General features: G+C 43.1%; 1 protein-coding gene across 1 annotated transcript in view; it reads right to left on the bottom strand.

Moving 5' to 3' along the window:
- The window catches only part of Prune2 (prune homolog 2 with BCH domain), a 212,516-nt gene that overhangs the window by 30,278 nt on the left and 166,223 nt on the right, over positions 1 to 16,015 (bottom strand). Inside the window, exon 11 of the mRNA XM_042054453.1 lies at positions 8,026 to 8,226. Within this exon, the coding sequence (XP_041910387.1) occupies positions 8,026 to 8,226 (201 nt within the window). The remainder of the gene's footprint in view (positions 1 to 8,025; positions 8,227 to 16,015) is intronic.

The following is a 16,015-nucleotide window of genomic DNA, read 5'->3' as shown; positions in this document are numbered from 1 at the left end:
TGTCTGAATCACCTTTAATATTCACCTCACTGACATGTCCCTCAGTCAGCGTAGAAACCTCCTCAGAATATGCAAACTCCAGGAAGGTGAGTGGGTAAATGCAGGAGAGCTTGAGCAAGCTCTTGAGACAAGACATGGTCTATAAGGACCCACAACACAGCTTTGCATCCTGCTGGAAGATTCGGCAGTCACTAAACACCCACAAGTACCTAATTACTCAGGAATCAGAATCGGAAACTATAGTTCAGCTGGGAAGCCAGCCTAGCCTTCTTTGCCAATAGCAACAGCTACACCACCCACACAGCCCTGGCTCATTTTGGTTTCACTATGGTCCCAGCAGCACTCAGAAGCTTGTTAAGGATGGGAGGCAGCAGCGATGGCTTCTGATCAAGCACCATGTCATCTGGGCAGACCCACTGATTTGCCTGGCAGTTCTTCCTTCTTTCTTTCTGCTTGGGTTGGGAAACTTAGCTACTAATTCCAGCTCTCTTGGGCTCCATATTTCTCATCTTGTCCCTGATACCTAAGAACTCTGGGCTCAGACATAGTATATCTTCTGATGTTCATGTACACATGTGTCATCGACATCAGTAAATTCACGACCCTCCAGACCCTCCATGAACTTATCATGCATCTAAACTTCAGTGAACTCAACACTCACCAAAGTTGCTACAGTATGTTTGGGACTCCAGCCTGCTCTAGTTTATCCCTGGTAATCTCTGTAGGGTGATAGTGAGGGGGTGTTATGTATTTATACCATATACACACATAAATTACACATATACATACAATATGATATATACATAGTATACATATACATAATATACATATTGCCCACACATGCTCTTGTACACTGTAAAGATTTGTCACTTGTATTAGTTTAATAAAATGCTAATTGGCCAGTAGCCAGGCAGGAAGTATAGGCGGGGTGACCAGACTAAGAGAATTCTGGGAAGAGGAAAGGCAGAGAGTCAGTCACCAGCTAGATTCAGAGGAAGCAACATGAGAATGTCTTACTGAGAAAAGGTACCAAGCCATGTGGCTGAATATAGATAAGAATTATGGGCTAATTTAAGTTGTAGGAAATAGTAATAAGCCTGCAATTTATAATTAATATAAGTCTCTGTGTTTCTTTGGGACTGAACAGCTGCAGGATTGGGCAGGACAGAAGCTTCTGTCTACACACATATAAATGTATACATGATACATATAGACTCAAACCTGCATCTGCTCACATATTAGCTAAAACTGGATCATATACCTAATGTAAAATGAGCAAGCCATAAAACTCCTAGAGGACAACGTAAGAGAAATCTAACTGACCTTGGCATAGAGATGGTATTTATATATGTTTGTATGTGTTTGTTTGTTTGTTTGTTTTATTAGGGCTTGCTGTGCTCTAGAGCTCATGGGCACAAGCATGCCTTCTACCTCAGCCTTCTGAGCAGCTGGGCCTGAAGATATGAGCCACCAGGCCTGGGTCTGCAACTGATGACTTTTTAGATATAACACTAAATTCACAGAATAAGTAACTGACACACTAGGCTGTGTTAAAGTTGACAACATGCCCAAGAGAAAAAGAAGGCAGCTACAGACTAGGAGAGTGTATTTATAGAGTGCAAGTCTGCTAAATGATTATTATCTGAAATACACAAAAATGTTTAAGACTTAATAAGAAAATGAACTATTTGATTAGCAATTAAGTGGTACAATGGTGTTGGGGGTTGTACCTCAGTAATAGAGTGTTTTCCTACTACGTACAGGGCCTGTGTTCAGTTCCTAGAAACACACACACACACACACACACACACACACATATACACATGCACATACACACTGACTCACAAAAGAACTGAGCACACGTCACCTCATCAATGGACGTATAGATACCAAGGAAGCACAAGAAAAGATGCATGACATCATTTATCAACAGAGCATTTTTAAGATGACAAAATAGTGAATTATTGCTGTGAACAAACTACTATTTGAAAGGCCAAATCCAAAACACTGACAAGCAGCAAACTAGTGAGAATACGGCACATTAGGGACGCTCATGTGTTGACAGCAGGGGCGGAAATGTTCCAGGAACTTTGAAAGACAGTTTGGAAGTTTCTCATAAATAAGCTCCTATTAATACAAAGTCCAACTCCTTTGCAATTAGCCAAAAGAAAGGGTATTTCCAGATAAAAATCTTCACAAGTAGCTTCATTCATTCTTGCCAAAACATGGAAGCAACCAAGGTGTCTGCACAGGCACACACACACACTTGGCACACACACACACACACATACACGGGCATGATGGAGGCGGGTCTTCTATCAATCTGTTGATTTCATTGGTTAATTAATAAAGAAAACTGCTTGGCCTAATAGGTTAGAACATAGGTGGGTGGAGTAGACAGAACAGGAAGAAGGAGGTGAGGTAGATGGCTCAGTCAGATGCCACACCTCTCCTAAGTTAGTCAGACTGCCGTGCCTCTCCTTAGGGAGAAAGATGCGATGAAGCTAGCCACCAGGTCAGACATGCTTAATCTTTCCCGGTAAGACACCACTCGTGGTGTTACATAGATTATTAGATATGGGTTAAAGCAAGAGATGTGAGAATTAGCTAATAAGAGGCTGGAACTGATGGGCCAGGCGGTGTTTAAAAGAATACAGTTTGTGTGTTGTTATTTCGGGGTATAAGCTAGCCGGTGGCCGGGAGCAGGGCGGCAGGAACGCGGCTCACAGCTCCACACTACACAGGCACACACACAGGCGCACCCATACACATTTTCCTACTGTTTCTTGTTCAAAGGTGCATGAGTATTCACTTGGTATAAAAGTTCAGGACCAGATTGTTTCTGAGGTGTTAGTCTTAATGTTGCAGAATTTGGGAACTGTTACATTGCTGTGCTTCCATCTACTTCCCTTCTCGTTGAGATAAATTGGAAGAAAAAAAAAGAATCATTTAAGAAACAGGGGGATGGGAGTTCAGAAGCAGAATGATTGCCCAGCATGGGGATGGCAGGGGAAGAATGGCAGGGGTGTGGGGAGGAAAAGGAGAAGAAAAGGTGATAGATGGAGGACAGGAGAGGGGCAGAAGGAAGGAGGGAGGGAAGGAGAGAGGGAGGAAGGAAATAAGAAAGGGAGAAAAAGAGAGGGGGAAGGGAGGGAGGGAAGGAGGAGAACAATCTTCAGATCACTTTAATGACTTGTTCGTGTCGTGAAATCAATAACACGAGTCAGAGGGCAGTAAAGATGCTCTCTTCAGCCCATTGAGCTAGCAGTACCTTCCTGATCTTAAGAATTCTGTTATAACTTTATGAGCCCTATCTTTATTCCCCAGCTATTGCAGGTGTGTTCAGAGCTTATTAACTCTCCCCAGGTCCTCCACATCAGTCCTCAGCATCATCTCCTCTTCACTAAGCAGTTTTCCTCAGTTAGATCTTCATAAGGGAGGTGTCAACCTCAGCTTTTCCTCCTGGCTTCCTGAGATGACTTAACACAAGCACTCTTGAATGCTCTGCTCTACACTGACCACAGCAGGTGGGCTCAGCGTGGTCTTCCCATGGGAGCACACACCTGTGCAAGCTGGCTGGCTTTCTACCTCATGACACCTCACGGATGACAGGAATGCTGTCAGAAGGTAAGATGCAAAGACATCCAGTACACAGCTTAAGAGGTTAAAGGCCCCCTGGTCATAAACAACAGACAGCAAGTTAATTTGGGTGTAAAATCTCAGTGTAGGGGCTAGGAAGATGGTTGGGCAGTTAAGAGTACAGTCTGCTCTTACAGAGAAGACCCAGTCTTGTCATTATGTTCACAAGCTCCTGTAACACCAGCTCCAGGGGATGTGTCTACCTCTTTTGGACTTCACTGGCATCTCTTCACATGGATGTATATATTCACATGTACACATGCAGAGGGACAGTTAATTTAAAAAATGGTTAAAATAAATCTTCTAGAAAATCTCAGTGTACAAGAATATAAAGGAAAACTATTGTTTCAGACATACAAGCTTAACATGTCGTCACTTGCACGCCAAGCACAGAAACAAGAACTTGACTTCATAAAGCTGGCTGCCTGTTGGTGCTGAGAAGAAGGGATGCTGAAAGGTGTGACTCTGATTGAGAGGATGCTGGTGTGCCTGTCAGCCAGAATACTGTCATCAGCATTAAAAAGCTGCTTAGGCGGGGTTACTAAACATCACTTGGGGACCCTGACAGTCTAAAAGCATAGACACATTGCCTTTGATGTTCTTATCAGAAACACACAGGTCAAATCCTTTACTGTCTTTCCATGCCCATGATAAAGAGACTTCATCATGCCTGAGTTAGTTCTGGATTGTGAGAAAAGTTACGGTTGGTTTGGGAAAATAGAATGATGCCATCATTTCCTTCTCGATCTTTGAGTGTTTTGTTTCTATGGTTGGTATCATGAAGCAATGAAAGCAAAATCAAGATTGCCCTTCATATGAACAACTAACCCCCAAGCCCTTCATTATCCATGTAATTCTGATTTTGTTGGCACAAAAATCAAGCCTTAATTATGTTTCCCAACTGTTTGGCCATGGCTATAAATGAAAACTGATTGGAGGGGAACAAGTTGCATCTTTTGATAGATTAAATTGTTTTTCCATTAGCAAACTGGCAATGTTAGACAAATTCCCTGGAAAAGTATTTGGCCATCAGTTACTAAGTAAAAGAGGGAATGGGTGTAAAAATCCTTGAGGCTCTAAAGGACAGTTTCTCAAATCAACAATGTGACCGATGGAAGTATACATGTGTGGTAGTTTTAATGCAATTGGCCCCCATAAGCTCTAGGGAGTGGCACTATTAGGAGATGTGACTTTGTTATAGTAGGTATAGCATCGTTGGAGGAAGTGTCATTGTGGGGGTGGACTTTGAGTTCTCATGTATGCTCAAGCTATGCTCAGTGTCCAGAACACTTCCTGTTGCTTGAGGGTCAAAATGTAGGACTCTCAATTCTTTTTCCAGCACCATGTCTCCCTGAAAGCCACCATGTCACACCATGATAATGGACTAAACCTCTGAAACTGTATGCCACCCCATTAGACGTTTTTCCTTTGTAAGAGTGGCACCGACCATGGTGTCTCTTCACAGCAATGGAAAGCCTCACTAAGACACACATGAGCTTTCACCTTTGCTTCCCTGTATGCAGGCTCAGTTTAGAAAAAGGTGCCCCCCCCCCTTTCACTCCTCAACCTATCTGACAGGGAAGCAGCAGGAGCAGGAAGTCAACACAAGGCTTGGTTTGAATGTTGTCGCAGCCACTTACAGCTGTATAACTACCTCTCTGTGTCTCTGTGTTCTCAGCTACAGTGTGGGAAAACACTCTGTTTTACAGAGTAGATATGAGGACTACAATAATTATCCCTACAATACTTGGGATAGATGCTACACAGCTCAGTAAAAACTACAAAACTGTCCTTTTAGTAATTAAAATTATGACGGATTTTAGCCGGGCGGTGGTGGCACACGCCTTTAATCCCAGCACTGGGGAGGCAGAGGCAGGCGGATCTCTGTGAGTTTGAGGCCACCCTGGTCTACAAGAGCTAGATCCAGGACAGGCTCTAAAGCTACAGAGAAGCCCTGTCTCAAAAAACAAAACCAAACAAAAAAAATTATGACCAATTTTGAAAACCTGTACTCAAAGTATCCGACAGGCAGACTGGCAATTTACCTGTTATCCTATCACTTGACCTTTTCTTGAAAAACAAAATAAAACAAAAGTAAAACCAAACCTAGGAGGAATTAAAAAAACAAACACTCCCCTTTAGGATGTATGATATGCTGGCCTCAATATGCCACTTGAAAAACTCCCAAGACATGAAGATTGTAGGCACTTATTTCATACACTAGGTCTAAAATGTATTTATATTCCCATTTTGCTATGCAGTGGTTATCCATGTCTGCTGTACAGAATATAGCTACTCACACAAACTCTGTGTTTCTGATAGTTCCTGCTTTGGCTTGCTTATTTGTTTGTTTATAATAGTACTTGGATACACACACCTTTTGCTTGAGATCAAAGTGAATTTTAGAATTCAACATATTAAAATCTGGCTCTCTAAGTAAGACCTAGAATAACTGAGGTCATTAAGCTGCCTCTTCCCACATGACTATATTAAATAACTAAAAAGAGCCATGTCAGCAAGTGGCAGCCTTAATTACCGGCTTGCTCTGACACCACCACTTGGCTTGACAGATTTACTATTTATAAATAAGAGGCTCAGAGGCGGTGTGACAAAGCTCTCCATAGAGACAGCGGAGCAAAAGGCAAGGGGAGGGAGGAGCCAACCATGGCCGTCCTCAGTGTGGTTTCAAGTCAGTATATCAGCCAGAGAAAAGCTGGGACCACAGGGAGCAACGGGACTAGATGGAGGAGTGAGAGCAGGTGGGATGACTCTGGGGTGGCAGGGAAAGATACCAATTTGAGATGTTCTTTTACTTATGTTTGTGTATTTTTAATGGTCAGGTCAAATATCCGGATTATTATAATCAGCTCCCAACATCAGTAGATTCAACCGTCTGCAGGTAGAAGATACACGGGGGAAAATTGCATGTGTATTGAATCTGCACAGAAGCTTTTCATTTTCATTATTCCCTAAAATATACAGTTATGTCATATTAGATACTGTGATTAGTCTAGAAATGCTTTAAAGTATATGGAGGAGGTATGTGGGTTACATGCAAATGCATATACATGTAAGGGACTTGAATATCCTTAGATATTGGTGTCTGTTTGGGGTCTAGGAACCTATCCACTGCAGGCCACATGTGTGAAGAACCCTACAGAAACCCATGAGTGGACAAAACTGTAGCATAACTCGATGTATCACAATAAGATGGCAATAGTCCTGCCCCTACTTCTACTGTTATTATTCTTTTTTATAACTCGAGGGAACAAAAACTTACCTCTGTGAATCTACAAAGGTTCCGGATGTTTTCCCCGTGGCTCAATGACATTGGGATGACTTAATCAGCTAACTGGCCGATTTCCCAACCGTATTCTCCCGTGAATGGGATTTCCTGTGTCTAAAAGCCTGAGCATCCTTTAACTGCAGTGTCTCTTTGTAAGACCGGAAGAGTTTCTTCAACAAGGAGTAGTAGTTAGAGCCGAAAGTCTCACTTTGACTTTCAACTATAATTCCAGGGAAGCGTCCTGGCTCTACGTGGAACTAAAACGGTGTTGCTGCTAGAGGAAGCGAGGGCTCTGTATCTGTCCGCTCTTCTGAACAAGCCAGTGTCACCAAGCAGGAGAAGGGATTTACAGGAGACTAGCACGTCTGTTACAGCTGCTGGTTCCGAATCTGGCAACCTTTCATTGCCTTGTCTTTACCTCCATCTGCCCACACCATCCCTTCTGCCTTCTTTTGGTTTTGAAGATACAACATCAAATACCACAAAGTCTCTGCCCCAAGGAAGCATGCATTCTAGTGGGGCAATCCAGTAAGCATCTCGGTCAGATAAGCAAGCAAATCACGAAATAACAGTTTCAACAAGGGATGTGCGGACAGTAAAGGAACCCTGGTATGGAGTGTGAGGCGCTGGGGGGTACACAGGTGGGGCACATCTGTTACAGCACAAGTCTTGGAAGGCCTAGGAGGAGGTGGCACCTGTGGAGAGATGTAACTGGTCATGGAGGGCCTAAGGGAGTGACCATTTTAGACAGCGAGAGTGTATATAAAGGAATAGGTTACGGATTTCTTCTCTTTAAATTTGGCGTTCCCGATTCCAAGTCTCTTTCTTTGTCCTCACTGCTTCAGTTTTCCTATAACAGTGCAGGGCATAGTGTAGGAATTTCACAAATGGGTAAGAGTTGCCAATTAGTGGCCTCTGGGGACCGAACATACTCCATCATACTCTAAACTGCCAAGCATGGACATCCCAGAGCAAGGTTCAAAAGAAGCTTGAGAGTAACGGAAAGTAGCCACTTGCACAAAAATGAAAGATTTGTTTGTACTGTTACAAAGACAATAATTTATTTGCATAACTTTGGCCTCATTATCTCAGCAACTTACCATGGCCAGTGTACTCAAAAGAATCTGCCTCATCGGGGGTATCGAGGTCATCTACATTGATGTCAATCTCATCTGGACTGTCCAGGTTATCATCAGAGAGAATCGATCCTTCACTTTGGTCCAGAGAAAGGTTGATATTTGGGGCTGTGAGCTTGATTCTCCGAGAGTGACTGCCATTGAGATCCAGGGAATTTGGAGGTTCTAAAGAAGAAAGTAATAGCAACATTAGGTCACACACGTGGCTCTCAAGAGTGGAACTGGACCTCAAGGCAAAAAAATCCTAACAAGGGATTTAGACCCTACCCCAATATATCCCTTATGTCCTTCCTTCCTTGTTTGTTTTATAAGACAGAATCTCATACGTAGCTCAGGCTGGTCTTGAACTTGCAAGCTCACCCTCCAGTCCTGGGATATAGGTGTTAGTCATTTGGATACCTTTTCTAAGTTGATGTGTATAATATGTATATTACATGTGCAGGTGCCAGAAGATGACCTCAGACCTATCTGGAGCTGGAATTACAGGTGGTTATAAGCCAACCAACATAGGTGCTAGGACTTAAACTCTGGCTCTCTCAATAAGCAGGAAGTCCTTCAACTGCTGAGCCATCTCTCAAGCCCCCTCCTCCTGGACTCGCTTCTAGAAAGTGTCCCTCAGTGTTGGCTTCCCTTCAGCATCTCATCTATATGAAAACAGGACTTGGGAGATGCTGCTATCTGGGTAGGAACTTTGGTTTTTTTCCTTGTTTTGTTTCTCTGTTTAGGTTTTAGAAGTCAGTATGCTAGAATACTAAGCTAAATTTTATGGAGTTTATTGTACACCAAAACAGTTAAGCATATATATTTTCTTATGGTTCTTGTAGATGTTATTACTGTAGAATGGAGGTTAAGAACATTAAGAAGAACATCTACTAAATTCTCAGAAAATGCCAAAACAACTACATTATCTTCAATAACCTTTACTGTTTTTAATTTTTAAAGCCTTAAGACCAGTAGTTAGATTCTTTGGACTCACCAAGGAAGTCACCACATAAGCCAATATCATCCTACATTACTGTCTATAACATTCACAATGATCTAAGCTAAGGCTGACAGAGGCAGCTCCCACCCTCTCTTAGCAGCGTGTGTCTCTCTGCTCATGAGCTTTTTTTGGCTCAAAACAGAGTTGAGCCAGTCCTTTTGATACAAGCTTATCTGAACCAAACACAGAGATACCTATTGTGATCTAAGAAGAAATGGTTGGTCTTTATCTCTGGTCCCAATCATTCTGGCTCCTAAATTCCTTGGAATTTCCCTGGCATTCCTTTTCCTTTGTAATTCCTATTTTGATTATACTGATTTTAAGGACTGAATCTGAACATCTCTCTTGGATTCTGCAGTAGATGGACTGCCTGCTGTGCATGGGGCCCTCAATTCCATCATCTTCACCACACACACACACACACACACACACACACACACACCAGAACAAACAAACAAAAACCAGAACGATTGCAGAACTCTTGAGTCATGTCTGCTGACTGAGACTTTGGTCAGGACATTAGAGTACTAAGGAGGGGGTGGGTCCTTCTTTTCTCCCTGCCTTCAGAAAAAAAAAAAAAGCACGAACATCAAAACATCTACAGAGCACGTCAAAACGGAGTTGTGAGAGCATTGTGGGGTGTTCGCATGCTATTAGTCTAGTCAAGCAAATGAACCGGGTGCAGAAATGTGAACTTTTAAATCGAACCAAATCTGAAAATGCCCCTAACATCCTTGAATGAATGCAGTAGCCTCAACTGTCGCAAAATGGCAGAGGAACGTTTCACTTGTACTTAGGCCTAGCCATCTGACACACACACTCTGATGGTGGATAGGCTAAGGCGATGGCCTTTCCTATGCTGACCCCCTTCCTTTGCATGTAACTTTAGAATGTCCAATGTCTACAGCTTCTGCCTTTCAGTGCTCCTGTACCATTTGAGCTCCTGTGGGGCACTCTGCACTCTTGTTTCCCAAACACGTCATTCCCAAGACACCAGATAAAGTTATTTGCTTTTACAGTTTCTGATTTTGCCTTGATTGGCATTACACAGCGTCAGATGGAGTCTGAAGTGGTTCACTCGCCCCCATCCCCCAGTGCTGCCAAGGTCACAAGGTGCCCCCAGGTCTTTTGTTTCATATCAGTTCCCTGGTAACTTTACATCACATGACTCCCTTCTGCTACCAAACCTCCTAAATCTTTGGTTAAGGTTCCAAAACTTTATTTGGGTTGCTGCCTGTGGCTTAGTAAGAAAAAAAATCTCTTGGCTAGGTACCTAGTGCAGGCACCCCTCATGTGGTGGGAATTTGGAATTTTACAAAGGGGAAATTTTTAAAATTATTTATTTTATACTATGTATATGAATGCTTTTTGTCCATATGTATATGGGTACACCAAATTTGTGCAGTACCCTTGGATGCCAGAAGAGGGCCTTGGATCTCTTAGAACAGGAGTTGTGGTTGTGAGTTGCTGTGTGGGTGCTGACAACCGAACCGGGATCCTCTGGTCTTACAGGAGGGGACACTTGTTCATCCTGGCCGCCTGGCAAACTTAACCCGAAATAACCACAGAGAAACTGTATTAATTATATCACTGCTTAGCCCATTAGCTCTAGTTTCTTTTTGGTTAATGTTACATCTTAGTTTAACCCATTTCTATTAATCTGTATATCGCCACGTGGCAGTGGCTTACCAGGTAAAATTCCCAGCGTCTGTCTCAGGTGGATCCATGGAGTCTGACTCCACCCTTTTTCCTCCCAGCATTCAGTTTAGTCTTCCCCGCCTACTTAAGTTCTGCCCTATCAACAGGCCAAGGTGGTTTCTTTATTCATTAATGTTAATCACATCATGTAGAGGGGACTCCCACATCACTCTGGAAGAGCAGCCAGTCCTCAAAACTACTCAGCCATCTCTACAGTCCCAGAAAGGTAACTTTCATTGAGTTACGGTTGTGGTTTGAATGAGAAATGCCCCCACTGGCTCATGGCATTTGGACACTTGGGGTGGTACTGTTTGGGGTAGATTATAAAAACTCTAGAAGGTGCAGCCTCGCTGGAAGAAGAACATCTCTGGAGGTAGGTTTGGGGACTGGTAGCCTTGTATCATTTCTTATTGTTTTTCTGCTTCTTGTGTGGTTGGTGGAATTGTGATCTCTCAGCTTCTTGTTCCTACTGCCATGCCTTCCCCACCTTGAGGACAGGAGTCCTCTGGAATGGTTTGGTCAAGTTATTTTATCAGAGTAGCAGAAGTTGGCACCAGGCATGGGGTCTTGCACCTAGGGTAGCTTTTCTATTGTTTCAGTGCTGAGCAGGAAGCCTCTCTTTAACAGCACTTATCTCTAGCAAATACAGGCCCTTCCGCACCTATCTTGAGGGGAGTATCAAGCTTCCTAGTGTTCTTTCCTTCTGCACCACTTGCTTTTTTTCCCACTGTAGATCTGCATAAGAATAATCAATAAGTAACAAGGCCCCAGCAGCTGTTTTTCCCACTGTAGATCTGCATAAGAATAATCAATAAGTAACAAGGCCCCAGCAGCTGTTTTTCCCACTGTAGATCTGCATAAGAATAATCAATAAGTAACAAGGCCCCAGCCGCTGTTATGTTTTCAATACATTTCTTCCACCAAAGAAAGTAGCCATTACTTTTTCATTTGTCCTCATGTAAAAGCCAGATCCTTTTGGAAAACAGTGCAGTTGCTAATAAAGTCCTTGCTTCACACCCTCCACCCCCCTTGAAACCTCTTGAGCGGGGCCTCCACTCTCCCCATGAGTCCCAGCACTGCTATCTTCCAGGCTCCTACTCAAAATGGCTCTTTAAGTTCTGCTCACAGCATTCAGTGGCTTTTGCCAACTTCCGAACTCTTCCGGAACCTGGCACCAAAAAGTCGAGCGCCATTATAGTGAAATCTTCTAGAAAGTATTGCCTCCATGTCAGCACCCAGATGTGGTCTGGGGGGTTCAGAGTTGCTCTCAAGCTAGAAGCCTAATTTGGAAGTATGTTAAGAGCGGCAGGCAGTACATGGCATGATTTTGAAGGCAGAAAGGGTTATGGATAGTAGCTGAAGCTTGGTACTGTGCAGCAGGGTCAGAGTCCCTGAAAAGAGAACAGAAGAAGCTGGGTGGTAGTGGTGCAAGCCTTTAATCCTAGCATTCGGGAGGCAGAGGCGGGTGGGGCTCTGTGTGAGTTCGAGGCCAGCCTGGTCTACAAGAGCTAGTTCCAGGACAGGCTCCAAAGCTTTTTCAAGACATTTTTTCAAGAAACCCTGTCTCAAAAAAAAAGAGGAGAAGAGCTGCCGGAGAGAGTGAAGCCTCAGTTGCAATAGAGATCCAGGATAGTGCAGATGCCAGGACCAAGGAGTGTCCTCCCATGACAGTGACAGGATAGAGTGGAGCAGGAGACCGTAAGACAAGCCCTGTGAGTCACAGACAGCCGAGCTAGGGAGTGAGACTTCCCAGGCCCTTAGGAGCCAAGAAGATCACGAGTGAGTTCCAGATGCTGGACACTGACCTTTTTACACTGTTAGATTTTGTTTCTACTTTGATTTGGTTGTCACTACACCCTGGCCCTTTCCTGTTGGAATTAGAATGGATATAATTTGTTTGTTTGTTTAACTTTATAGGAACCCACAGTTCAAATACTTTGGCTTAAAAAAAAATTTAAAAAAATTAAAAGACTTTCTTTAAAGTGTTGACAATGTTAACTACCCTGGGACTATTAAAGTTGTACTATATTTTATATTTTGGTATTAACATGAGGTCCTGGGTTAAATAAAAAGGGAAATGGGTATGGCTTAAAGTGTGTTTGAGCATCAAGCTGACAAGGAACGGAATCTCTTAGCTTCACCTATCTGAGTCTGTTATCCTATCCGAGGGAGTCTTAATTGTGAGATTATCCTGATAAACAGGTCTGTGGGCATGGCTGTGGGGCATTTTCTTGATGGCTAACTGATGTAGGAGGGCTCAGCGCACTGTGGACCATACCATTCTGAGGCAGGGATTCTTGGGCTATATATAAGAAAGCTATGTGAACAGGGAGGCAGCAATCTAGTAAGCAGCATTCCTCATGAGACTCTTTCGGTTTGTACTTGGGCTCCTGTGCTAACTCCCCTTCAAGATGTGTGTGACCCGAAAGTGTAAGCCAAATAAACCTCCTCCTCGCCAAGTAGCTTTGGTGCATGGTGTTTATTACAGCCACAGGAAGCAACAGGATGGGCAACCGCTATCCTAAGAAGGCTACTGAGCAGTCACTAGTCTGGAAATACAGGTCCTCTTACAGCTAGGCCATGGGTCCTTATCTTGAAGATTTCTGACTTGGACAGATTAAAATTGCTCTTGATGGTTTGAAACTAGAATGCACCCTTTGAAGCTCTGGCTATTCCAGAATGAGTTCCTCATGTGCTCAATTAGTACAGTTATAAAACCAAGCAACTTAAGCAGAAAGCACATTCTCTCGAGCGCCCTCCTTCCCCACTGCTGACCCTTCTCTGAGCTTCCTTCCTCAGATATGAAATTTGAGCACCCTCAAAATCTGACTGTAGAGGTTGAGGGATGTAGCTTAGTAGTGGCATGGTGCCTGGCTAGCATGAATGAAGCCCAGGTTCAGCTCCCAACACTTTCTGTCCCCCAATAAGAAATCACTCTGTCTGATTCAATAACCTTTTTAAAAGTCAGGTTTAATACAATAATGTTAAAACCTTCACATATCTGTCTCCATAAAGGTTGAACTACATGCTGTCGCTGACGAATCCCTGGTGTTGAGACACATACAACTGGATTGCTTGACAGTTTGAGCTTTCAATGATGACACAACAAACAGCCTTGCTCAGTTTACTATCAGTTAGTTTACTTACTTGAAGAAGACAGGGCAAAGCAATGTATTGCGTTTGGGTCTTGGAGTGACTTTAGCACAGATTTCCGAGGACTAAGTGCTAACTAAAGGCCAAACAGATGTTCAAACATAAGCCTGAAGTTTGCTAAACAAAATCCCACTCTCTTGCCCCCAAAGCTTGACTGGCACACATCCTAAGTTACTCAGTGGCCTCACATGCCCGCTGATGACCACAGCAGTGCTAAGTAAACATTCTTCCAAAACTCTGGCCTTAATCTCCTAACAGACATAGTCAATAGTTGACTGAATTCTACTTTCTTAGCTCATCTGCTGAGAAAATTAAGCAGCAAGGAGGCACTGCTATTAAAAGATTGCTGTTTATAAACACCTGAAAAATCATTTATTGACCACTGTTCTTGCTAGTTTTTATGTCAACCTGACACAGGTGAATCATTGTTGAAAAAATATCTCTACCAGATTGGCTTTTAGGCAAACCTGTGTGATATTTTCTTAATTAGTGACTTGCTGTGGAACAATGGTCTTGTACCCTGTATAGATTTGTCACTTATATTGATGTAATAAATGCTGATTGGTCAGTAGTCAGGCAGGACGTATCCAGAAGCTATCTGGTATGCCCCTCAACTCTGTCCTTGTCCTAAAGAATGTTACTGTTCCTTCGATATGTTATAACAGCATTGCTTTTTGCTTTTCTACATAGACTGTCACCCATGCTATACATACCATGCACCATGGAAAGTCTGATGTGTGATTCTCTTCTGTATGCTGTGAATACCATTGGTTAATAAAGAAACTGGCTTGGCCTATTAGGATAGAGTAGAGCTAGGTGGGGAAAACTGAACTGAATGCTGGGAGAAAGGAGGCAGAGTCAGGGAGAAACCATAGAGCTGCTCCCGTAGACAGACATGCTGGAACCTTACCGGTAGGTAGGCCACAAATCTCGTGGTAAAATATAAAATAATGAAAATGGGTTAAATTAAGATATAAAGCTAGCCATTAAGAAGTTAGAGCTAATAGGCCAAGCAGTAATTTAATTAATACAGTTTCTGTGTGGTTATTTTGGGAGTCTGGGCAGACGAGAAATGAAAAAGCAGCCTTCTACTGCAAATGTCTTAATACGTCACTTGAAAAAATGTTTCCCTTCAGACATTTGAAAAACAGCAGGCTCTATGTGACAGGCATTCTCAGAGCCAGAAGAATTTTTGTGCTGACTGCTCTACATATGGCTATTGAGCATTTAGAATGACACTAGTGTTAATTGAAGGATGAAATTTAAAATTCTTACTTTTTAATTAATTTAAGTAGACATATGTAGTTAACTGCTACTAACCATAGCCTGTAGTGGCATTTCATTTGTGTTTTAATAAATAAAGCTTGTCTGAAGATCAGAGGGTAAAACAGCCCCACTGGTCAGCCTTACAGACCAGGCAGTGATGACACATACCTTTAATCCCAGTAGCCACATTAGTTTGCCATAGAAACCGGGTGGTGCATGCCTTTAATCCCAGAGGTGCATGCCTTTAATCCTAGCCCTAGAGAGAGGATTATGAAACAGAAGGAGACAGCTCTCAGTCTCAGTCTCATTCTGAGATCCCTTGGAGGCAGGATCCTTATTTTGGACTGAGGTAGAGGTAAGAGCCAGTGTAGTGGAGCTGCGGGCTGCGTTCCAGCCGCCCGGCTCTGGGCCGCCTGGCTAGCTTATGCCCTGAAATAACAACACACAAACTGCATTCATTTAAATACTGCCTGGCCCATTAGTTTTAGCCTCTTACTCACATCTTGACTAACCCATATCTAATAATCTGTGTAACACCACCAAGTGGTGGCTTACCAGGAAAGATTCAGCACGTCTGTTCTGGTGGCTGGCTTCATGGCGACTGGCTCAGAGAAGAAAAGCATGGCGATTGCCTGAGGCATCTGCCTGAGCCATCTACCTCACTTCCTTTTTCCTGTTCTGTCTACTCTACCCATCTATGTTCTAACCTATGAGGCCAAGCAGTTTCTTTATTAATTAACCAATGAAATCATCAGATAGATAGAAGACATACCTACATCAAGCCAGTGTCTGGCTGTTTTGCTTTTCTGACCTTCAGGTTGATCCCCAATATCTGTCCCTGAGTTTTTATTAATC

The sequence above is a fragment of the Arvicola amphibius genome, chromosome 1, assembly GCF_903992535.2.
Source record: "Arvicola amphibius chromosome 1, mArvAmp1.2, whole genome shotgun sequence".
NCBI lineage: Eukaryota > Metazoa > Chordata > Mammalia > Rodentia > Cricetidae > Arvicola > Arvicola amphibius.
This window is presented reverse-complemented; position numbering and strand designations above follow the sequence as displayed.